A 24,647-nucleotide genomic window follows, 5' to 3' on the forward strand; every position below is an offset into this window, starting at 1 on the left:
GAGATAAAAATACAGTAAAGTACTATAAGGAAACTATAAACTGAGTATCCCAAACACACTGTAAATCCCTATAGGAATATTATTATATAATATATTATAGTGATAACACAGGACAGATATGCCAAAATCACTGTAATCCTACCATAATATTCCTATTCAACTGTTTAATAAATAAAAAATACACATAGTTATCCTATAATCAATTTTAGAGGGATACTATACACATTTCACGAAAGTACTTAAAGTTTTGCATTATTATAGTTTTACAGTGATACTATAGGAGATTTAAAAAAACAAAAACAAACATAAACTATGACGTCACTAAGTACAACAGACACACTGTAAGTCCCTATAGTGATATTATAGGAATATTATAGGAATATTTTACTGTCGCCAGTCAGCTGGGATGTCCAACACAAAAATCACTGCATTCCTGTAATAATCCTATAGGGCTTTACAGTGTCTGTATAGCGTCCCTCTAAAGTTTATTATAGGATTACTTTAGCTGTTTTTCCTCAGGGCTGTTTGACAGATGAGGTTAGACCCCCCCCCCCCCCCCCCCCCCTCCCCCCCTCCTCCCCCCTCGTCCCTCCCCTCCTCTCTGATCCGCTCCTCTCTCCAGACGGAGCTTGGCGTCTCCTCGGCCGCATCTCTCTCCCTCATCCCGGCCTCCGGGCGCCCGGAGCCGCGGGAACAAACTGTCCGGGACGCAACAACCTGATCCAGCAGATCCAGCAGATCCACCGGATCCACCCCTCTGCCTCCTCTGACGCCTTCAGAGAAAGAAGCGCGGGGATCTGAGAGGAGACTTGGCTGTCTCCAACTCTTTCCAGGCTCGGAGACACGGAGACGTAGTTTGAGGATATTTCTCTCTGTCTCTGGTCTTACTGGTCTCATGTAACCCGTCTGGAGCCGGACCGGGCAGCGTCACCACTCCCCGGCAGCCACAGCTTTTGTGAAAGCTGTTTGCGCGCAGTAAAGCAGAACTGTGATTTCTGGAGAGTTTCAGGCTGAGTTTTCCTCCGATTTACCGAGTGCCGTCAGAAACCACAAATGGAGAAATCACTTTGGAACACGATTCACTTTTATCGCATCGGTTAGATAGAAACACACAATGCTGTTAGCGGTCCTGAGGCTGCTGTGTTTGTCGCTGTGCAGCGAGGCTGTGGCCAGTCAGCTCCACTGGCAGAAAACAAAGACGACTTTCACTCCTCATTATGAATCCACCGCCACGGACAGGAATGTACAGAGCCGGAGATGGCGTGCGCTCAGCGGGGAGGACAATGGACTGACGCGCGGTGCGAGTGCGCAGGCCGCAGCCGGGACCTGGCTGGATACCGTAGAGCCTTCATCTGGTGGAGTGGAGCCTCTGGTCAGAGCAGCAGCTCAACACACTGCGCGTAAAAGCGACGCGCCGGCCGGGGCGCCGCGCGTCAGGCCGTCCGGAGCTGGAGAGGAAGCTTTACGCACGGATGGAAACGGGGCCGGTGAGCCGCAGGAAGGAGGACGCGGCCGTGTGAAACCCTCAGAGGGAAATGTGCAGCAACTGAACCGGCGTGCACGCACCTGCCACCCCAACAGGACCGGACACAGCCGGCGGAGGCGGGACGCAAAGCACGGCAGGAAAGATGAGAGGGAGACCCGGCAGGGAGCTGCCGCAGGAGCCGCTCTGCCTGAAGCCATGGCTCAGGAGGGGGAACCGGCCACCGCGCCCCCCTTCAACCAAACCGGCGACTACGAGGACTTCACTCTGCCGGACCTGTCCGACAGCACGCCGTTCGTCCCCATGAACACCCGGACGAGACGCAAACAAGTGAAGAACCCTTTCTACCCGCTCACCGCAGAGTCTTACGGGGCTTACGCTGTCATGCTCACCGCTGCCGTCATCTTCGCTGTCGGGATAATCGGGAATATTGCAATCATGTGCATCGTCTGCCACAACTACTACATGCGGAGCATCTCCAACTCTCTGCTGGCCAACCTGGCGCTCTGGGATTTTGTCGTCATCTTCTTCTGTCTTCCTCTGGTGGTTTTCCACGATCTGACCAAGGACTGGCTGCTGGGAGAGTTCTCCTGCCGGATCATCCCCTACCTGGAGGTGAGGCCGGTTAGATTAGAGCTTCATGGCATGCTGCTTCTGAACCGCTCAGCTGTCCCGTTATTATATTTTATTTTATTTTATTCTAACCTTTATTTAACCAGGCAGGTCAATTAAGAACAAATTCTTATTTACAATGACGGCCTAGCAAGAGGACAAAAGGACCTCTCGAAGGGTAAAGGGAAAAGGGGACAAAAAAAAAAAAAAAACACGCAAAAGAAACTAAACAAAGAACAATCCAGATAAGACTATCAGACACAAATGTTACATACATCGCAGAGGCAGAGAAACCCAACACACTATGGGAACGGGAAAATAATCAAAACACACACCAAACAAACAACCAAATAAAATTACAAGTCATGCAAGTCATGAAGCAGAACAGACACATTTCTTTGTCAGTTAAAAGGCTCGGTGACAGTTGCAGGTGTGTGTGAACAACTCTGCAATAGAGTCCTTAAAAGCAGTGAGGGAGATCAATTTGTCCCGTTTCAAAGTCTTTTGCAGCTCATTCCAACTGCTGGAAACTGGAAGCAGGACTGGCCGAAAGAAGTATTAACACTGGGAACTTCTAGCGAGATATGGCGGGCAGCTCTGGTGTTACAGGGAGTGGATGACAATTTTAACAAGTGTGTAAAATAAACTGTCCCGTTAACCTGCTGCTGCTGCTGAGACTGGTGCAGGTTGGAGGTGACTGGGTGAGATGTTGTACAGGAAGCATGAGTCTATGAGTAGGTGTTAAACAAATAAAATGTAAACTGTTATTTTTTAATTTGCGGTGTATTGTATTGATGCAGTTTGATTTCATGTACCTCGAATTATGCTAATGAGGGTGTGTCAATCACAGCACCTGACTCACGATTGGTTGATCAACATCTGAGTGATCAGATCTGTTGCCTTGGCCTTTCTCTCTCAGTTTATATTGTTTACATATGTAATTAGTTAGCTAGCTGGTCGAGGTAGCCTTTATTAAATTAAACTGCAGCAATAAAATATCGCACAAATTTAACCCATGCATGAAAACAAAAACTAACAGTTGACATTTTATTTATTTATCTGGAGGAGGGTCTGATACAACTAAAGCAGTGATTGGAGGAGTCCACTTGATGAGCTACATAGAAAGAGCTCAGTGTGCAGGATAAATAAAAACCAGGATGTGAGTTTTCAGTGTTTTTTCTTTAGGATTTCAGTTCTTTGGGCCGACAACATCCAGTCATTTCCAATGGAAGAGTCCTGTTTTGATCTGGTCATTTGTTGGTGAATGGACACTCGATTTTCATGTTACAGTAAACTAATTTGGTTCCAGTCTGTAAGACTCAAGACAGAATTATCTGCAGTAATAAACAGGATAGATGGAGGAGGACTTCTACGTTCAGCAGTGATGTTTCCTCCTGCTGCCGTCCTGCTGTTGTGAGTGAAGTAGTTTTCATTTTAAAAAGGTACAAAATAATTACAGTATGATTGTAGTCTTGTGTAGCTCAGTGGGAAGAGCAAGGCACTGACACTTCCAGGGTTGGGGGTTTGATTCCCAGTCTGGTGACTCACACCAACCAGAAGTCTGTCACTAGATGAACGATCCTCCAACTTCAAAGCTGCTCAGTTTCTGTTCATCGTTTGTCTTCCAGGTTTGGTTTTCCGAGAAAAATCGCACATAAAAGCAACGCTGTTTAACAGCTGACTGGGAAGTCCCAGATGTCGAACTTTCCCACCTGTACACAAACGCAGCATAGTAGTTACGGATAAATCAGCTGATCCTTGGGCCGAGAGAGATCTGTACAGCAGATTTCAGACAATTATGTTCATAACTTTTTGAGAAATCTTGCAGACAGACAGACAGACATACAGAGGTTCATTCTAAGGGTCACAAGCCAAAGGTTGAGAACCGCTGGTCTACAGCAGCAGGAAAACTCACTCGCTCACAACAGTAAAAGTTCCTTCAGCTTCCCGCTGTAGCAGCAGGCAGGAACAACAACAGGCTGATGTACAACAGTCAGCAGGTGGAGAGCAAAACAACACAACAACAACACAACAACAACACAGCAACAACACAACAACAACACACAGCTGCAGGGAGGCTGAGATCCTGCAGCTGGTTTCTCTGCTCTGAACCACCTGGAGAAGTTCACTGTGTTGGATTTTTGTATTTGGTTCGTTAAGGTTCACACTGACCAATAACAAGCCAACCAGGGCTTTGAAACAAAAGTCACATGACTCACAAGTAGCTTATTTTTACCTCCGCCAAAAGAGCTGGACGGGGGTTTTGTTTTCGCCCCGTTCCATCTGTTCGTTTGTTTGTCTGTTCTCAAAAAGTAATCAGTGGATTTGCACAAAACTTTGTGGAAAGATTGGTCATGGGTCAAGGAAGAAGTGATTAACCAATTAAAGGGGGCGTGGCAGTGGGCGTGGCTTCTAACAAAAATGCATATAACATTACATAACACCATCAGACTTTGTGGCCAATCAGCAGACAGAAGAAGAGGCAAATCCGCCATTATTGGTCCAATCAGACAACATGGAGGCTCCGGAGAGCTCAGAACCGACCTGCTGATTTCTCCAGACCTCGGTCCAGTGGTAGAAGAGCAGCTCTGATGGAAACTGAACAGATAGAGAGCTGATTGGTCATGTGGTGTTGAGATCATCAGATCAAATGATAAAAGTGTGTAGAATGTGAACAGGTAGATCTCATGTCCCATTCAGGTCCAGTCAGGAAAATGTGGAACCAGTTGGAGTTGGGGATGGAAGAAATTATTAACTTGTGGTGGAAATCTGACATGTGGAACTGGAATATCTGGACAGCTGCAGGGTGTTGGAGGAGGGATGCAGGTACGAAGAAACAGCTGAATATGAACATCAGTCTAGACTTCATTTTGTTCTGCTAGGCTTTCTGTCTCCTTCTACCCATAATCCCTTGCATTTTGGGGTGGTTTCCTGTAGTCGGTTGGATTAAGGAACCGCACCGCAGTTCTCTTGTTAGAGGACTGAGGCTCAATCCCAACGTCCGTAGCACCGCCTCATGGACTTTGAGGCGCGTTCCTGATAAGTCCGCAAGCGTTCGGGGCGTTTAGGTCCCAGTGAAAAACCAGCAGGTGCGTGAGGCTCTGACGGGACTTTTCAACGCCGACATGCGGCCTCACAGCGAGTCCGCATGTCGGCAGACTTTTCGGAGGAATTTGCCCACAATTCATAGCATTTGTGACGTTAATATCAATGTATCAATCTATCATGCATCCAAATAGAAAAAAACAAAAAAACAAAACACAATTCAGGATAATAATGCTGACAAAAACACAAGCAAAGAGTAAATTACAAACTGATAAATTAACGGGCAATAACAACGTCTGACGTCGTCAAGGCAACACGTGATGTCACAAAGTGCCGTCCCATTCCTCATGAACCATTTCCAGCCTCACGACTTCTCTCACTCAGCTGAACACACAGCTGACGTCAGTTCAGTCCGTGAGGCTCAGTGTTCAGTCCATAGGGGGGACACTGGGATTGGGCCTGAGACTCTCGCTGCCGTTATTTGGTGCCACCAGAGTTCAAAGGTCATTGTTCACCTGGACAAACCAACTAAGTGAAGGAGGAAAATAAAGCGATCAGAACCTGCTGGAGGGAAACGGGACACAGCTTCAGTCTCACTGGTGCTGGACCGGCTCGGGCTGCAGGATGTTTCTGTATTAGAGCCTGCATGGTCTAATGACTCCCTGCAGGTTTCAGTCTCTAATCTGATCAGCATCAGTGGAGACGGCAGACCCGGGGTCAGCCAGGGACAGAACAACACAACACCTACTGAACACCCCAACCCCCCCAATCATCCAGGATGATATTACACAGATTAACCCAAAGTTTAAGAAGGGGGGTCCCAGACAGAGATTACCCCCCACACCCCTCCCCTCCCCCCTCGGTTAATGGAGAGTCTGTTGGAAGATGGACCGCTGCTTAATCAGTCTCAGTATGTTCATCTGTTATTTTACACAACCTGCGTTCATGCTGTAACTCAAACACCAGTCATACTTTTCATTCATACAGTTCTACTTAATACATTCTGCTGCTGTAATTGTCAGTTACAACACATATGGACACACAACAAACAACACATTAGAAAGAATTATCCATACAAGGATGAAAGTTCATAAAGCTTTTCCATTTGTCTGTTCTGAACAGACTTTCCTTGGAAAAATCCTCTGCTGCACAGGAAGTGATGCGTTTTACGTTTCCGGTTTGTTTTTTAGAATCAACAGAAGAAGAAGAACTGGGCAGTTAGCATGAGCAGCGACAGCCACCATGACTGAACAGACAGAGAAGAGAAACTCAAACTGCATCAACAGGAAATTGCAGGAAAGTGCAGAAACAACAAAGATGGAGACTAAATAAAAACAAATGAGGAACTGGAGGATTACCACTTTATTTTTTCTTTAAAGTAACAATAAACACAAAGGAGCAAATTAAACTAAACTAAACCCCTTTTTCCTTCTTTTCTTCTTCTGTTGCCTCGGCCTTTCTCTCTCAGTTTATATTGTTTACATATGTAATTAGTTAGCTAGCTGGTCGAGGTAGCCTTTATGAAATTAAACTGCAGCAATAAAATATCGCACAAATTAAACCCATGCATGAAAACAAAAACTAACAGTTGACATTTTATTTATTTATCTGGAGGAGGGTCTGATACAACTAAAGCAGTGATTGGAGGAGTCCACTTGATGAGCTACATAGAAAGAGCTCAGTGTGCAGGATAAATAAAAACCAGGATGTGAGTTTTCAGTGTTTTTTCTTTAGGATTTCAGTTCTTTGGGCCGACAACATCCAGTCATTTCCAATGGAAGAGTCCTGTTTTGATCTGGTCATTTGTTGGTGAATGGACACTCGATTTTCATGTTACAGTAAATTAATTTGGTTCCAGTCTGTAAGACTCAAGACAGAATTATCTGCAGTAATAAACAGGATAGATGGAGGAGGACTTCTACGTTCAGCAGTGATGTTTCCTCCTGCTGTCGTCCTGCTGTTGTGAGTGAAGTAGTTTTCATTTTAAAGGAGGTACAAAATAATTACAGTATGATTGTAGTCTTGTGTAGCTCAGTGGGAAGAGCAAGGCACTGACACTTCCAGGGTTGGCGGTTTGATTCTTTTCTTCGTGGCTCCAGTTCACAGTCCTACATGTTTGTTGATGCCAGTTTATTGATGTCTTGTCTAAACTGAAACCCAAACTACTGATGCTTTACTGAAACACATCCTGGCATTAGTGAGCGAGTCCCAACCAGCAGGCTCTGATTCTGAGTCTCTGGTGGAGCGTCGGCTAAAAGGTTGACTGTAAGTGTGAAGTGAAGGTTGCCATGTTGTTTCCCATCCACCACTTTATGACAGTTTGTGACAGCGAGAGTGGAAAAGCCTTTTCCTGCAGAGCGAGACAGAGGGTCGACTGTGTTTACGGCTTAAGCTCCTTAGCGTTCTCCTTTGTTCCAGCTGATGACCCACATGACAGAAGCTGTTTACTTCACTGTTTCATTTCCTTTTGTTTGGAAGTTTGTCTTTGCTTCATTTAGAGGTGAGACGTCTTTATGAGCCGCATGGGTTTCTGTTCGTTTTTTTTCATCTCACCTGAACCTGCACATTTTTATATTTATATTTTTTTCATTTATCGTATTTTATCACATCACTTTTATGTTGTATTGAAAAAAAAATCTGAAAAAAATAAAATAAAAAATACAAATATATAAAGAAAATTATAGAAAATAAACAAAATAAAACAAAATAAAACGAAGCACAATTCAATAAAATTTGTATTTAGTAAGAATTTACAGTCAGAGATGCAGATGTGGTATCAATGCCTGCATGTTTATTTTTTACTTTAGTTTATTCATTTATTCAAAATAAAATAAAATACGTATTTAGAATTCAGAGTCTGGGATCAGTGCTGCTGCCTCTGCTGTCTGACGGAGCGTTAATGTTCTACTTCTACTCTACTCTATTCTGCTCTACTCCACTAAATCTTTCCACTAAATCCACTTTACCCAATTGTGTTGTTCTGTGCTGTAGTCTGCTCTATTCCTCTACTCTGCCCAACTGATCTGCTCTAATCTACTTTACATCTACTCTACTCCAATCTTCTACTCTACTGTACTCTACTACTATACCCTACTGTACTTCTACTGTACTCTGCTTTACATGCTTCATACCCAGTCTCTTTCTATCCCCACCCCACCCCACCCCACCCTCCTCTCCTCTCCGTCTGTTCCGCTTCAGGCAGAAAACAGTCTGAAGTGTTTACAGCAGAACAGATTTAGTTTGTGACAGTGTGTGTGTGTGTGTGTGTGTGTGTGTGTGTGTTGGGGGGTTGGAGGGGGTCAGTATCATCTGTGGGTTTTCTACTAACCTTAACCCAGACTCACTTCACACCAGGCAGGCCGATGGATTTTTGGGAGAGGAAGCCAACAAGCTGTCAGGTTAAATATAATAACACATATCAGTCACAGAAAAGGAAATCACAGGGAAAGTGTGTGAGGCAGCGAGTGGCGGTGGCCGAAAATCCAGTTCAAATGTTAGTTAATAACAAATCTTTTCCCAAGCTAGATAACAACAGCACAGTCTCTAGTGAGCAATGCTTTGTGGAACTGCTCCATTAATAATGAATGGAAAGGATGCTGTGATATTGCCTAGGGTGAATTTATAGACATATGGGCACATTTTCTGTTTGTATCGTGTTTGTATCTATCCCCCTCTCCCAGCCTTCGTATTGTCTCAGGGGGAATGGAGTGCTCACTCTTCTGAGGAAAAAATAATCTTTTAAAAAGGATAATTCACATTATCTCGGCTGGATTTTCCCTTCATACGCAGATAGACACTGAACTTGTAAGAGTGCAGACTGTCGTTACCCCTCAGACTCTGCTGTCGGAGCAGCAAGGCATTATGGACGAATCCTCCGCCTCGCTCTGAACCTGCTGACATCTCCCAGTGTTTTGCAGCGGCGGAGTCACATGAGGATAAGTCTCAGCTGGCTTCCAGACAGCGATGGTTTACAGTACCTACATTCTCTGGGTCTGCTCTCACAGCAGCAGAGCTGACAACCAAAGCCTTTCACCAACAGATAGCTTTTAAAATTTGCTCATCCCCGTCTGGATAGAGTCAAGCATATCCAGCTGCAGTATTTTACCAAGCGTATCATCGCAGTGAGGGTGTCTTGTGGTTTTGCAATCAGTGAAAGAATGTCTTTAACATACAGGAATTTGTCTTGGTGACATTGAGACATTTCAACAACTTCTAGAGTTTCACATACTGACCTCACATCCAGGTACTGCTGGCCTTGATCCATGTGTCACTATATGAAACTCTGGAAGTTGTCAATGTGTTGAATGAAGAAATTCAGCCAATGTTGGAAAATCTGGAAGGCTACAGCAGCTGAAATGCATCGGTTTTAATATTAAAGTTTTGCCAATTGTTCTTCAAGAGTAGCTGATTTTTTTCATTCCTTTGGTTCCTGTTGATTCATGGAGATGCAAGGTTGCGACAGATTTTTTTGTATGTGTACATCAAGTCCGCTGTTTACTGTCGAGAAATTATGCACTCATTGTACTTCAATGTGCTTTGGATTAAAGCTTCCACCAAGCTTCCAACTTTCTCTCATGCTTAAGCGTATTGTGCACGGTGTGACTTTACGTTTCTCTCGTCTTCCCAGGTGGCGTCTCTTGGTGTCACCACCTTCACGTTGTGCGCCCTGTGTATCGACCGTTTCCGCGCCGCCACCAACGTCCAGATGTACTACGAGATGATCGAGAACTGCGCCTCCACGGCGGCCAAGCTGGCCGTCATCTGGATCGGCGCTCTGCTGTTGGCGCTGCCCGAGCTTCTGATCCGACAGCTGGTCACCGAGGACGCGGACCCGCCGAACGTGGCGCCGTGCGAACGCTGCGTGGTCCGGATCTCCACCGAACTCCCGGACACGCTGTACGTCCTCGGCCTGACGTACGACGGCGCTCGCCTCTGGTGGTACTTCGGCTGCTACTTCTGCCTGCCGACGCTGTTCACCATCTGCAGCTCTCTGGTCACCGCCCGCAAGATCCGCCACGCCGAAAAGGCGTGCGTCCGAGGCAGCAAGAAGCAGATCCAGCTGGAGAGCCAGATGAACTGCGCTGTGGTGGCGCTGGCGATTCTCTACGGTTTCTGCATCATCCCAGAGAATATCTGCAACATCGTCAGCGTCTACATGGCGGCCGGGGTTCCCAGGCGAACCTTGGACATCCTCCACCTGGTCAGCCAGCTGCTGCTGTTCTGCAAGTCGGCGATAACCCCGGTGCTGCTGTTCTGTCTGTGCCAGCCGTTCACCAGAGCCTTCCTAGACTGCTGCTGCTGCTGCTGCGAGGAGTGCGGCCCGCCCCGGGCGTCCACGACCGCCACGACCAGCGAAAATGAAAACGAGTGTACGACGACCGAGCTGGAGCTGTCGCCCTTCAGCACCATCCGCAGGGAGGCGTCGTCCTACGCCGCTGTGGGGACGCACTGCTGAAGGGTCAAAGGTCAAGAGGTCTGACTTCAGCAGACTGCGGGCCGCAGCGTTGGGGAACGTTCCGGTTCATTTCTTACCTTTAGGAAATTAATTGATATGGTGGGTTGAGCGTATTGACATATCAAATTCACATATTATTAAATTCCTAAGTTCTTTGAATATGAATAGAATTGACCCCAACTCTGGCGAACACATTCGGTTTACTCCAGGACAGAGCTGAGTGAAGGCGACACTGTCCACTCTCTGTTTACAGGATTTATATATGAAGGAATACACATAGTGAATATTAGAATTTATAGCAATTTGTTTTTTTATTAACTCACCAGTATTGTTTCTCAATTTGCACTCAGTCTTACATTTTGTTTATTTTTTGTGTTTTTTCTTCTGGATGTTCTTCATTGTTTTTTCTTTCGTTCTTTATGCATGAGTGAGTCAGATGGAACGTAATATATTGGAAATGGCTGGTCGTATTGTGTTGTGTTTTGCTGATATTGGTGATTCTTGTGAATCAAAGTTCTGCCTAGCTCCCTTGTTATGTAAGTATATTGTTATTCACTCTGTATTTGATAGCAGAAAACTGCACTAGACACTCCAGCCAGTCTGTAATGTTGCAGTGTTTTTTTAGCCAAGAGAGAAGTGTCACTTTAATAAAAAAAGAAACAGATTTCAATTGAATAGATTTTTTTGAACCCCAGTGTGTATTTAGAGTGTCGCAAGTCAAATTCATGTCAAGTGAAACTAATTTATGAGTTGCCTTTAAGAAAACAGTCCATTACAAAGCGATCTACAGTGAATAAAGGCCATAAATACATATTAACACTAGAGATAAAACAAGAAAGAATAAGCACATCACAAGTTTTTAGATATGTGGTAAGAGCTTGCTTGCCATAATAATTTTTTGAATGATAATGAATTGCTTGCAAAAACAGTTCTTATTGGAGTGAAGGGTTGAGCCTGACAGAAATGGAAGCCAAGGCATTTATTTACAAGAGTTAAAAAGCTTTTATTGACACGGCTGTCCTCCAATCAAAACCCAGTGTCAGTCAGTCCATTCCTGTTTCTTCAAGCCACAGTTTAGCTTAGTTTGGGTTTTTCATTTAGTTTATTTGACTTGTAGAACACTTGTAAAAGAAAAAGAGAGACAGAAACAGATCCAAACTGTGCAGGTGAGACAAGGAAACCCTGACAGGCTTCTGAAAACTTCTCACCCCAGGAGAAGAAGAGGAGCTGCAGCAGACGGCGAGCGGCAGCCTGCTGCATCATGCTCAGCAGAGCCTGAACCGGTCGACTGCTCGCTCTCGCCATCGTGTCGTCATCACCGCCGTCCGTCCAGAGGACACAGCCGCCATTGTCCTCGCCTCCCGTTGCCATGACAACCGAGGCAGTCTGCCTCTCAGCTGGCTTTTTGTGGCATCACAGTACCACAGCTGACAGTGTTACAGTACCACATACAGCGCTGTGGCTCATTCATTCCAGTGGAGATGAGCTGTTATTAGGGTTTGACCGACATGTTTTTTTGTTTTTTTTTAAGGCTGATAATGCTATTTTTGGATGAAATATTTTGTGCCGATATTCAATATAAAACTAAACTAAAACTCTCCACTGAAACCAGACTAATGAAATTGTTTCAGGGCTAGCAGCTGTTACAGTCAGGATGAGGCAGGTTTCACTGCAGCTTTTCCAGACTGTTGAGTATAATCCTCCCACATCACACTGGAATGGTTTCTCTGGTCAGACATCTGATAGAAAAATAATACTAATATTAGGCTGTTGAGCCTTCAGTCCCCCACCAAGTTCTGATACTGAAGAATGTAATAGCAAGTTAAAACGTGTCAATATCCAACTTTGCATTGGCTTTACTGTGTTTAGCTGTACACTCAAAGTGCTGCTGTTGATTGGATCTGTATAGAAATTGGTGTGCATGTTCCACATAAAGGTTTCAACATGATTACCAAGTTTCATAACGATTGGTGAAATTCTGTATATATATATCTATATCTATATATATAGATATAGATATGGGCTGCCATAGACTCCCATTGCAGAAACAAAAGAAAGCCTACAATAACAATAGGGTGCCTCTAATAAAGTACCAGGACAAAAGGGGTTCTGCTCCTTCAGGGCATGAAGCAACAAAATAACAATATACTGACTAGCTGATCCGTATATTTATCTGTATATTTTATTACTTTTAATAAAAGGCCAATATCGATCCCATATATTGGCAAACCCTTATATTGGTCTAACCCTAGTTCAGTGGAGTCCTGCTGGTTTTCATTCTAGGCATCTAATCAGGGACGGTTACACCTGGACACCAGGTGGATGTGATTAACTGCAATTAACTGGTAGAAAAGTAAACAGCAGCACTCTGCTTCTGAAAACCAGTGAGACTGAAACAGCATGATCTCACACAAATACGTGAAATGAACACCATCTCTAAAATGACGATTTACATGCTGTGGACATGTATTATGGGGAAACAACGTTTCTCTACCACGAACTGAATTACGTTCCCCCGCAACAAATTGAAATACGTTCTTCCGCCACAAATTTAAAAATGTTTCTCCGCCACAAATTGAATTACGTCCCAAAGGTTGGTTAACGGTTAAATTTAGGCAAGTAAAACAAGTTTGGTGACTTATGGTTGAAATGTCCTTGGAAAACGCTGGGAATCGAACTCCAGTCGCCGTCGTTGAAGGCAAATGCGTCAGTCGGTGAAAACTCTGAGCTGGATGGCGAAACGTTTCAATCATTCATCTGGTCTGAATTTAGAATTGCTTTATAAATTCAATAATCAGACAAATAAAGTTTGTATTATTCTGAGGTGGAACTCCATCACCCCTGGAATTTTACTCAAGCAACGCCGTTGGTGTGCGTTCCGGCCCGTTTCCAGCACTGATCATAAGCAGGTGGCAACTGGCATGACTCACTCTTGTAGAAAGACTAATCAGCAGCAGGTTAACACCGAAACACTCAATGGAATGATTACAATAACTAAGTGAAACTGTACATATGGCATCTTGCATCGGCCTGTATGGCTATGATGCTGTAAATGTGTTTTTGAAGTATTTGCATTTGAATGTCCTACAGCTTGCTCCTTAATAAGTGGTACTTAGTGTTTCTGGAACAACCTCCCTCTGTGCTCACAGATAGTGTAGAGGTAAGACCCTCCACTCTGCAGTCACATATCGGCCCGGAGGCCATAGTGTAGCGATACTGTAAGACTCTTGACTTTGGAGTCACGTGGGCCTGGAGGCCTGGGATCAAATCCCACCAGGCAGCAGCAAGGTAAGACTTCAGACAAGGGCTGTATTTCAAAATGTAGGGCTCTTCACTTTAAAGTGAACATGGGCCACGCCCACCGCCGCCAAACTGAAGGGCATTCCAATCCAAAGTGTGTAAAACTCGCCCCTTCAGAGGGCCCTCTGAACGGTCGTTTTCGAGGCGATGGTCACTTTGCTCCCACAATTCTTTGCGACGTCATGAGCCTAATCAAGAAAACGACGACAACAATGGCGGCAACCGGCAGCGAACAGTTCACGTACAAGTGTAAGTAACTAACTTTATATCAACAACATATCTTCTTGACTCGACATACCCAGTAGGTTTATAACTTACTGCGAAACCGATAAACGGCCGGTGAAAGCAGTTTATCCCGTGGACAGTGGACAGTCTCACAACACTGATGAGCGTCTGCCTTGTTGACATGTATGCGACGGCCCCGAAAAATGGAAAAAAAACTTCACAGGGCGTAGGGCGTAGGGATTAGCCCTCTGCAATGAAATGTAGCCAAGGTAAGACAAGGTGAGTGACAAATAAAGAACCAATGCAGTGACAATACTAAACACCTCCATGAAACAAAAACATCTGAAACAAAAACATCCAAAACAAAATGCTGCTCAAACTAACTCTAAAAACTGCATTCAAACTAAACCCAACTAAAAATGCCTTCAAACCACAATGACTTATGAAAACAAGTCTAAACAAGGTGTGCAACCAAAGCTGAAAAACAAACAGCAAAATGACCCAAACAACAAACAAAACCAATACTAAAAAAGCAACTAGTGTAACAACACCAAACCGGTACCTGGTGGTTCCAAACTGGGTACAACACAAAAACACATCTGAAATTAGTTCAATGCAACTAACTTCAATAACTGGAACCTCCGTCAACGCTGAACAATTCTCCAACACAACATTCCTGTCACTTTAAATGTTTCATTTCTTGACCCTGCAAACTGTCTATCTATGTTGCCTTCATAGTTCTGGCTAAAAAACAATAATCATCTAATGGTGGAAATCCCAGATCCATTTGACATTTTTGGACATTTGTCTGGTTTGTCTGAACTCTGATGTGGTAAACTGCTCCGACCCACTCCTCCTGTGCTCAAGCAGGTTCAAACTATTCCTGAAAATGAGGAGTTCAGCAGCCAGAGAGGAAAAACTCTTTCTCTCTACTCTTGATTCCACTGAACCATCATTTCCAACATTCCAAAATAAAATCATTTCTAGCACTCATACCCTGGATAATATTCATTTTTAATTTGATTCGTCATAGACTGATTTTGGCATTAACATAAATTTTTTCATAATCCCCATTTTGTCTTGGATTCGGTCGCTGGCACCAAACCTGCGTGTTCGAATCTTCTCTAAATGAGGCCGCAGGCTGCCATTGCTGCCCAGTAATTAGACGGCCCCATTCATTTGGAAACAATGGTGCGATGGGAACGCTGATGCATCGCTGCTAAACGAGTTGCTCACTGACCTTTCGCTAACTCCTTTCAGGTTATTATGGGATGGGCGGGCCGTTCTGTTCCAACCTGGACCGCCGGGATCGTTATCCCTCATTGGTGGCGAGGAGCCAGGTTACCATGGCGACCAAACCCTCCTCTGGGATGCCAACTATGGTATGAAATATAACACAGTGACAGGGAGTAAAAAAAGCTGTCCACAGCAGATTTCCCTCTTTGTTTCATACAGACTTGATATTTGGTAGAGGCTTTTATCCAAAACACCTCGCAGGTCTACAGCGTTTAGCAACGGGGAATTCAACCCTCAACCCTGGCAGTGTGGGCGGGGCTCCAAGCCTTTTGAAGCAGTCTGTACTGATTTCATTGGCTGATGAAGTCCGTTAGCGGATGAGGTTTACCTGCAGCTCCGTCAAAAGTTCAACTAGTTTCAACTTTTTTGACGGACTGGGTTGCTGCGCTCCGTCAGTCCGTATCATCCGTCAACACTGAGGTTTCACTGGCTGCGTTTACATGCACAACAATAATCCTACTAATGCGATGAAGGCAGTAATGCAGTAAGGTGGAGCCATGTAAACACCACACTCCGATTATGTTAATGTGTTTATGCTTTATAGGTGGAGTACTGTGATTTTAATCACATTATAAAGGCATGTATACACCTTAATCACATTTCTTCCACTGAGTTGCACACGAACCAAAGTGACGTCACGCATCACGCATACACATTAAACTTCAAAGATGGCGGCAATCAAGAAGCAGCACTTTTGGAGAGCAGATGAAAGGCATCCCAACCTCCGCAGCTGATGCCAGCGAGCGTCTGCTGCTTTCCAAAAGAAGAGAAAGAAGTGTGAAATGGGAGAACTGCCGAGTGTCTTGTGGTAGAATTTGCCGATGGGACAACAGAAGTATAACACAATTCCCACATCCCACAATTCTGCAAGTACTCAAATAACCAGAACTAGCTATAAAGGAATTGCCGAGTGATGTAAACATCTTAATCAGAGTAATGCCTTACTCTGATTATTGGCCATAATCACATTATTAGTGTGTATGTAAACGTAGTCACTGAAACATGTGGGTGGGCCTTAGTGCCTTATCACTGAGCCACACAGCACCGCAGCATGTAGAAGTTACTTCTCCCTATAAAACAAAGTTCATTCATTTCGGACTCTAACACACGCTCTTTGTGTTGCTGTGACTCACTGGATTCCAGAGCGCAGCAGGATTTCATGTCGCATGTTTGGCTTCGCTTCACGTTCCTCTCATCCATATTCACCGCTCTGCTCGGCGACGTCAGATGTGTTTTCTGATGCGTCGCCCACAGATCTGTGGAGTCAGTCATGCAGCAGCTCAGACGAACAGCCGTCCTGTTGTACGATGTGATGAATATTTCATGGTTTCTGATGACCTGATGCTGTTCAGTGTCCTGCCGCAGTGCTGCTGAGCAAAACACTGAACCTGTTCCTGCTGACCGCTCTGTGAGAGCGGCAGCTACATGTCAACAATGTAAAAATGTTAAAATGATAAATGCATGATGTGTATAATTACTTGGTGGTCTTCCAACATGGCTTCTGCAATGCCTCTGTTGACTCACCATGCCCCCAATTCATTTTTAAAATACATTTTCATTCTTAAAGGATCAGGCTGGTGTTTTTTAATGCATTTCTTACCGTTATCAAATCCTATGGAAAAAAATAACAAAATCAGCAATGATTTTGTTTTGCCAACAAGTCTCGTCCATGTAGCGGTGCCCAGTGCAGCCTCATGTCCCAGCAGCCACAGAACTGCATTGTATTAAAAACTATTAAACCCCGTCACAGAGCCATGCTGCTGCTCTGCAGCATATTTCATCATCACGATGCACCGGGCCGGACGACTTTTTCCTCAAACAACTTAATAAGCCGACCGTAAACACGTTTTCCACCTCAGGAAAGTAGTTCCGTAGCACAGAAAATAGTCCCCGGCGTAATGAAGAATTTGTTCCCATTTGAGTTTGATTTGGTAATAACTACAGCCTGACTTCATGGTAACAGTTAGAGATTTTTAAAATGTAAACTATGTCTTTGTGAGCTGTATTTAAAGGTTTTCAGCTTACAATTGGAGCCAATGACTTCCGGGTTGACGGCTAAAAACGGAACGTGGGAAGTCAGAAAGTAACGGGAGGAGAGCAAACGCATTGTTGATTTTGTTATTTTCATAGGATTTGCGATGAGTTTGACTTCAGTGACAGAGGCCGGAGTTCAGTTCCCAGCTTGTGCGAAGGAAATTTCTACTGAGAGTCAAATTTTCATTTTTGGCTTAAGGGGTCTGATTAGGTTTAACCCTAACCCTAACCCTTCTTATTTAACCGACCAAAGCCTTTCCCTAACCTTAACCAAGTTGTTTTAGTTGCCTAAGCTGAACCGTTAGCCAGTCTCTGCAACGTAATTCAATTTGTGGCGGAGGAACGTTATTTTCATATAATTTGTGTCCACAATGCGTAAATCAGCGTTTCAGAGTTTGTGTTCATTTCACATATTTGTGTGTGATCATGTTGAAATTCAGTATGCATACTGTAGTTTTCTTCTCCCTCTCCACCCTCTTCACATCCCACTCTCTCAGTTCCTCAGTTGAACCGCAGTCTCTTCCTGTCGGAGCGGGGCTCAGGCAGGACGCCGGCCCGGCTCGGCTTGGCCCGGCCCGGCTCGGCCCCGACTTGCCTCCTGCTTGTATAATCTGGTGCATCAGATGGAGTCCAGGGAGGATAAGGGCTTTATTGTTCAGATTCCTCTCCTTTGTTGGGGATCGCAGCAACATTTCTAGGTCACCGCCTGTGATTGAACGCCTGAATGCCCAAACGAATGTTTCACTTAGGGAATTCACAGCCCCCTCCCTTCCTACCCCCCCCCCCCCCATCTCCCCATCAGTAGCTTCAGTAGCATTAGGGGGAACACAATTAGAAACCCCACTGCCCCCCCCTCCCCTCTTCTCCTCCCAGCAACAATAGCAGGACTATGATCTGCCAAATGATTGCCGCTTCTGTTTTCTTTCAGAGCAAATCCATTATTGATGTTGGCCCAAACTGTTCGTCAAAAGCCTCATTCATAGCGATAATTGGGCGGACAGGCCTTCAGATCTAACCCTCCCCACACACACACACACACACACACACCCCAAACCCCCCTCCCTCCCCCCATTCACTCTTCTCCACATAATTATCCTGAAACTTTGACCCTGATCTCTCACGGAGGGGTTAAGCTCACATTAGCGCTCTCGCCTGAGGTTGGATGCTGCGATGCGACGGTTGCCGGCTTCAGCTCATCTCTAACGAGCCGCCGGCCTCCGCTGCGTCTCACCGATGCTCAGATCGGCCGGGACACGGACTAAGGGAAAACTAAGGGACTTACAATGAGTATAACGGAAAAATAAGCCTCAATTCCCAATGTTACAAGCAGCCAGAAGTAAGGAGACGACACTGCTGTGACCTGCAGCTTTCCTGTAGGAGAGAATTACTAAGAAAATAATTCAGAATAAGAGAGAGGAGAGGGGCTTTAGATGGAAGTTGGATCTCAGCAAACATTTAGATGTTGATTAGATGTTGGGCACACTGTTGAAAAAATTCAGCAGCTAAATAAATTTTGAGATGACGTTCAGAGCTGCTGCCATATCTCTCTCAATCCAGTTTCCAAAGCTGTTTCAATATACATTTTTACCGTGCCATAATATCATACTGTGATTTTTGTGCTTGTTTGGGTTGATGTAGAACTTACTATACTACAGTATAATAATACTTGCTGGGATATAATTCAGTGAGGATTTAGATAGTATCAGAATAGAATCAAACAGCTTCCATGTCAACAGATACAAGGAAAGAGTCAAACCATGATTTTGATTTCTTCATGCTATTTTGGTTTGTGCTTTTATCCAAAGCACTTTGATCCACATGCTGACATCAGAGCATGAGAAATGGAACGGATGTTTGAGTGTTTTTCTGATTACGCTGCAGACCGATGACACTTCTGTCGTGTGTTTCATGACTCGTCATTATTTTAATTAGTATTAGTTTAATCTGGTTCTGTGGAGGAACTTACCCAGCAAGGATCATTATTCATTTAGCAAGGCATCTCCAGGGACAAAGCAAAGCTGTCACCGTTCATTTGTCCAGGAGTAAAGCAATTCTCAACATTTTCTCAACATTGATTACAATTATTTAAGAAGGATTTAGCCGCGTGGTTTTCAGAGTCCTGCTTCCGTTTGTGTGTTCATGTGCAGGAAAGTCCAACATCCAGACTTCCAGACTTCCCAGTCGGTTAGTCTGGCTAACTTCAAGCTTGCAATAAAGGAGCATCTATGTATTGTATGACACAAAACTTTATTTTTCGCCTTGTTCAGAAGGTTAAAGGTCACCATTGAGTCATAACTCAGAAACTCAGGTAGCAAAATTGTTTCAGAGTTTCCAGCTTCATCATGAAGGGCGTTCATGTGAAATTAGTAGGAAAGTCATTTTTCTGATAAATCCAATAGCACATGAAGGCACAATCTGTCCTGCCAGCTAGCTAATTGCAGTTAATTCCCTTCACCTGGCATCAGGTGCAGCAGTCCTGATTAGATGCAGAATGAAAAGCAGCCGGCTCTGGGATTTAAAACCAACAGATGCAGTGAAATGAAATCAGCCAGTTATATTTCCTGCTCCAGACACTTTGAATGAATCAGGCCGGGAACGAGCAGCTTCTTCCAAACTGCTGCAGCCGAGCACGAAGGAGAGGAAACGTCTGTTTTTCACTTGTTTCTTTGCCTCAAGGTGAAACATTTGCTTCATGTGTCGTCAGCACAATGTGACATTTACACTCATGTTGCTTCTAATGATGACTTACATATTAAAGCTTATTCTACTGTTGCAGCTGCTGTAAGTCGTTCTGGATAAAGATTAAAATGAAAACAAGTATCTATTCTGCTTGCTGCTGTTCCATTTTCTCTTTTTCTAGCAGTAATCAGAAAGTGTTTCTGCAGCTTACACAGCTGTACTGATCAGGCTTTACAGCCAGAAAAATATAAAAAGATTTTTACTTAAATTACAGGAGCGAAAAAAAAAACGTTTGCCCTTCTCACTGAAGTCCAACTTATATCTTTTATGGTTTTGTGGCTTAATTCAGAGTTGGTTTGATTTACACTCCTTACGACTCCAAACTGTCTCAACAACAGTGTTTCTGTGCGAGGCCGATGGGAGAAAACACTGAAATACGACACAGAACAGGACATGAACCGATCAGTTATCAGTTATCACAGTTTTAGCAGAAACTGATGCGTCTCGGCTGTACAGCAGGAGGTCCGAAATGTTTTCAGTCTTTATTGTGTTTCCATATGTACTGTTTTACCCTTTTATAGTCATATTGTTTTCACATAATTATAGTGTGTCTGCATTGCATTAACATTGCAGTTTTGTCAAATCCGGTGCATTTGTTTGTTTTGGTATCTCAGGTCATGAGGATCAACATTCACACCATCTTACATTCAGCATGGTGTCAGCCTTGTTACGGGGAAAAGGTTAACAAGTCAGAGATTATTCAGAGAGATCAAGGTAAATAAATAAGTGAAAGAAAAAGAAAAGGTTTGCATAATGGGACGTGACACGGCCGGGCGTGAACCGACCGATTACATAAACACAACATTACAGTTTTAGCAGAAATCGTGTAAAAAAAAAGTGCAGCAGGGCAGCCAGAAATGGGCTTTGAATTGATGTATTTTGTGTTTTTTTTTGGACGTCAGAAGCAGCAGCAGCTCGGGTAGAGAGCGTGACATCGCTGCCTGCGGAGCGTCGGTGGTTATCTGGGGGAAAAGATGCGATGTGAAAAGGTTGGGAGAGAGCCGGGCTCCTCCGCCGCCGACGTTTGTTGGGAATCTTTAGAAGGAATCAGATCACTGAGCTTTCTGACAGCTTCAGCTTCTGTTGGAGCGGAGCGGGGCGGGGCGGGGTGGCGCGGGGTGGGGCGGCGCGGGCGGAGCGGGCGCGGGGCAGGGCGGGCGGGGCAGGGCGGGCGGGGCAGGGCGGAGCAGACTGAGTCACAGCAGGTCAGCCTGAAACACACCGCTGACACTGCAGGGAGAGACTGGAGACAACCAGGGTTCCACTGATATGGGCTTTCAAAGATATCAATACTGTTTTTGGATTGAAGCTACCGATGGCTAATATTTTGCGCCAATACTTAATATATTAAAATCTGATAATTTTCATGTAGAAAAAAAATTCACAAGTATGTTTCAGACGGTGAAAAGCCTCTGAAACAGCATTTAGACCATCATGGGACACTAAAACTCTCCACTGAAACCAAGGATAGGATGATAAGAATCAGGTTCAGGTCTTCCCATAGACAATTCCCATTAAAATTAATATTAATAGTTAATATAAATCAGCCCAGTTATATCTGTCTGACCCTTAACAGCCCTTCTCAACTTGTCAGACTGCAACAAAGTGCACAAAAATTAGTTTTGCCTCATTCACTTCCATTGAAAACCACATGAAGGGCAAATGAAAGAAGTTATTTTACGGCTGGAAACTAATTTCGCCCATTCGCATTCAAGCAGAACATCTGCAAATTTGCACAGTTGGCCAATAGAAATTCTGCTCTGGACGTGTTGACTTCTGAAAGAAAATCCAACATGGAGGCGTCTCTAACCGAGTTGGGACTGATGCAGCAAAGAAGAGCAGCAGCGTGACTTCAGTCAGTCTGAGACGGGACAGGATGATGTATTTATGTGCATAAAGATTTGATAGATGTTTTTAAGTTACTGTAGCGATACTAGCTAACTAACATGCTTGAAGCTAATAGCTAACTAGCTACAGCTTGGCACCTAGCATAGCATCGCAGCAGAGTGTTTGCTAGTTAGCTATAATGTCCTCCTCAAATTTTCCTTTTTCATCAGCGAAGATAATTTGTTGGGTGAAATCAGATGTGATTAAACTGTTTTGGCGAGCTGCTGGATGGGATCAGCAGTTTGCAGCAGCAGGTTTGGGTTCAGGCTCGACACAGATCCGGTCTGAGATCAGAAGCAGCAGCACAGACCCGCCGCTCGCTCCCAGCTGCTGCTGAGGGAAAACGCCTCTGACAGTTGAATGGAAACAGAAGAAAGTCGTGTGTGAGTGTGAGCAGCAGCATCACCCTGCTGAGCGGGGTGGAAGGTCACATGGGACACAACAGAGTCCTGCTCCCAAACACATAAGAGCTGCTGCTCTTATCCAGAGAGACTTACCCACATTACACTAAATACCTGCTGCTGCCGTCAATTCTTCAGCATCAAGTCGGCTGCAACACAGTTGAACTTTGAAAAATGTACAGGCCTCTTTTCATTAATTTTAGGATTTTTTATGATGATTTATCAAAGCCAGTATCAACTTTATTTGTCATTAGTTTCTTATTTCAGTGCTATATGAGGATAATCGCATGTGTCAGTGAGAATTGAACCTGGATGATTTCTGAGCTTGGTCTCTTCCATCAGATGTCGTCAGGACTGAAGCAGGGACATTTTGGGTACAGGCAGTCAAATACACTACTGTTGGCGACTGGTATGTTAAGCACTTTGTAAACTGTTCTAGAAATTTCTATACAAATAAAGTTTTTTATTATTAAGAGCAAGGCAGGTCAGGGGTTTGGTTTCCTCTCATGCTAAAACACTTTGTGATACTGTGAGGCGATCTGGATCAAAGTGTCCTCTGACAGATGTGATGCTGCAGATGAAGTTGATCCACTAAATGTATTTATTTATTTTTTTTCACATGTGGAACTTTTTAAAATAGTTTTCCTGTGGAAGTCGACTCTGGTCCCTTTTGTCAGTCATTTTTTTTAGGAACTGTCATTTCACCTCTATCCTCGTTTGTCAGCGGGGAAACAGCAGGTGTCGGCATTTAGTTAACTGAGTCTGTGGAAGCCCCGCCCCTTCCTCTTTAAAACAGGAAGGAAGTGGCTGCCCCCCCCCCCCACAGATCAATTTGTCTTGTCATACAGTGGGTGCACCCCAAGTCTCTTAAATTGCATCCACGTTTCCCTCACTTGCGTCTTAGTCCCTCCCACCGAGGATGCATGGAGAGACACAAGGAAACCATGCGAGGAGAGAGGAAATGAGGAAATATGTTTTTAGAGAAATGAGACGTCCTTTCCTCTGAAGCGTCATGTGAAGCGACGTCCGTTTCTGTTAACGTCATGGCGTTCAGCTGAAAGTCTTCCGGGAAGGCTGCTCTCGTGTATCCTCGCTCAGCTCCTCAGAGATCCCTCCTCGATCCTCGCTCCTCCCTCCTCTCTCCTCTCTCCTCGCTCCTCGCTCCTCGCTCCTCTCTCCTCGCCCCTCGCCCCTCGCTCCTCGCTCCTCTCTCCTCGCTCCTCGCCCCTCGCCCCTCGCCCCTCGCCCCTCGCTCCTCGCTCCTCGCCCCTCGCCCCTCTCTCCTCGCCCCTCGCCCCTCGCTCCTCGGAGCAGAAATAAGAGCTTTGGGACGACCTTCAAAATGGCGGAGCAGAACAACTTCCGGTTCAAGTGAAGAGCGAGAAAATATCAAATAAGAGACTTGAGACGTACCCACAGTTTGTTTTACTTAAAGGAACACTCCACCATTTTTCAACCTTCTCTCCATGTTTTCATTTGGAGTAATGGTCAGTACATAACGCTACATTCGTTAACACTTTCTGTGTTTCCGAGGCTGGATGTTGAACGCACCCCAGATTGTTGCGGTGATGAAGCTGCGACTTCCAACTCACTGTGAGTCGCTCTGGATGAAAAGTTAGAGTCAGATAAAAGCCTAAAATGTAAATGCACTAGTCAGGCTGAGTGGAGCTGAACTGGCCTAATTGGCCGCTGACCCGCTCGCCGTGCGACTCAGAGCCGCAGCGGACTGTTTCCTGTGATGACATCATCGCCTCGCCAAACGCTCCTCAGCTGGACAGACGGGGCTCAGTGAATTCTGCTGAACAGTGAATTCTGCTGCAGTAACTCTGAACTGAACACTGAACACAACATGATCTCATTAAAGTCGTGAAATGAGCACCAACAGCTACTGCCACTCTCCTACAGCTACACCCGCTAGCCAACTAGAACATCAACAGTGTGTTTCTTTTTTTAAAGATTATGTTTTTTTTGGCATTTCTGCTTCACTAGACAGCCACAGTAGAGAGAGACGGGACAGACAGAACAGAGGGAGGGGAAGACCGGCAGCAGAGGGAACGGGTCGGATTCAAACCCGTTTTCGCTGCGATCAGGACCGAGCCTTAAAGGGTCTCTGTGTAGTTTCTGGTCCGATGCTGGCCTCCATCATTCAGTGTTGTCATGACAACAACAC

The 24,647-nt window shown here is 44.8% G+C and overlaps 1 protein-coding gene across 1 annotated transcript; it reads left to right on the plus strand.

Moving 5' to 3' along the window:
• The first annotated feature begins 1,114 nt into the window (after positions 1-1,114).
• gpr37a (G protein-coupled receptor 37a) lies at positions 1,115-10,595 on the plus strand. Its single transcript, XM_078283021.1, has 2 exons — positions 1,115-2,098; positions 9,768-10,595. The coding sequence occupies exons 1-2, from the start codon at positions 1,115-1,117 to the stop codon at positions 10,593-10,595; spliced, it is 1,812 nt and encodes a 603-aa protein (XP_078139147.1).
• Positions 10,596-24,647: the final 14,052 nt, after the last annotated feature.

This window comes from Centroberyx gerrardi, chromosome 4, assembly GCF_048128805.1.
Source record: "Centroberyx gerrardi isolate f3 chromosome 4, fCenGer3.hap1.cur.20231027, whole genome shotgun sequence".
NCBI classification, from domain to species: Eukaryota; Metazoa; Chordata; class Actinopteri; order Beryciformes; family Berycidae; genus Centroberyx; species Centroberyx gerrardi.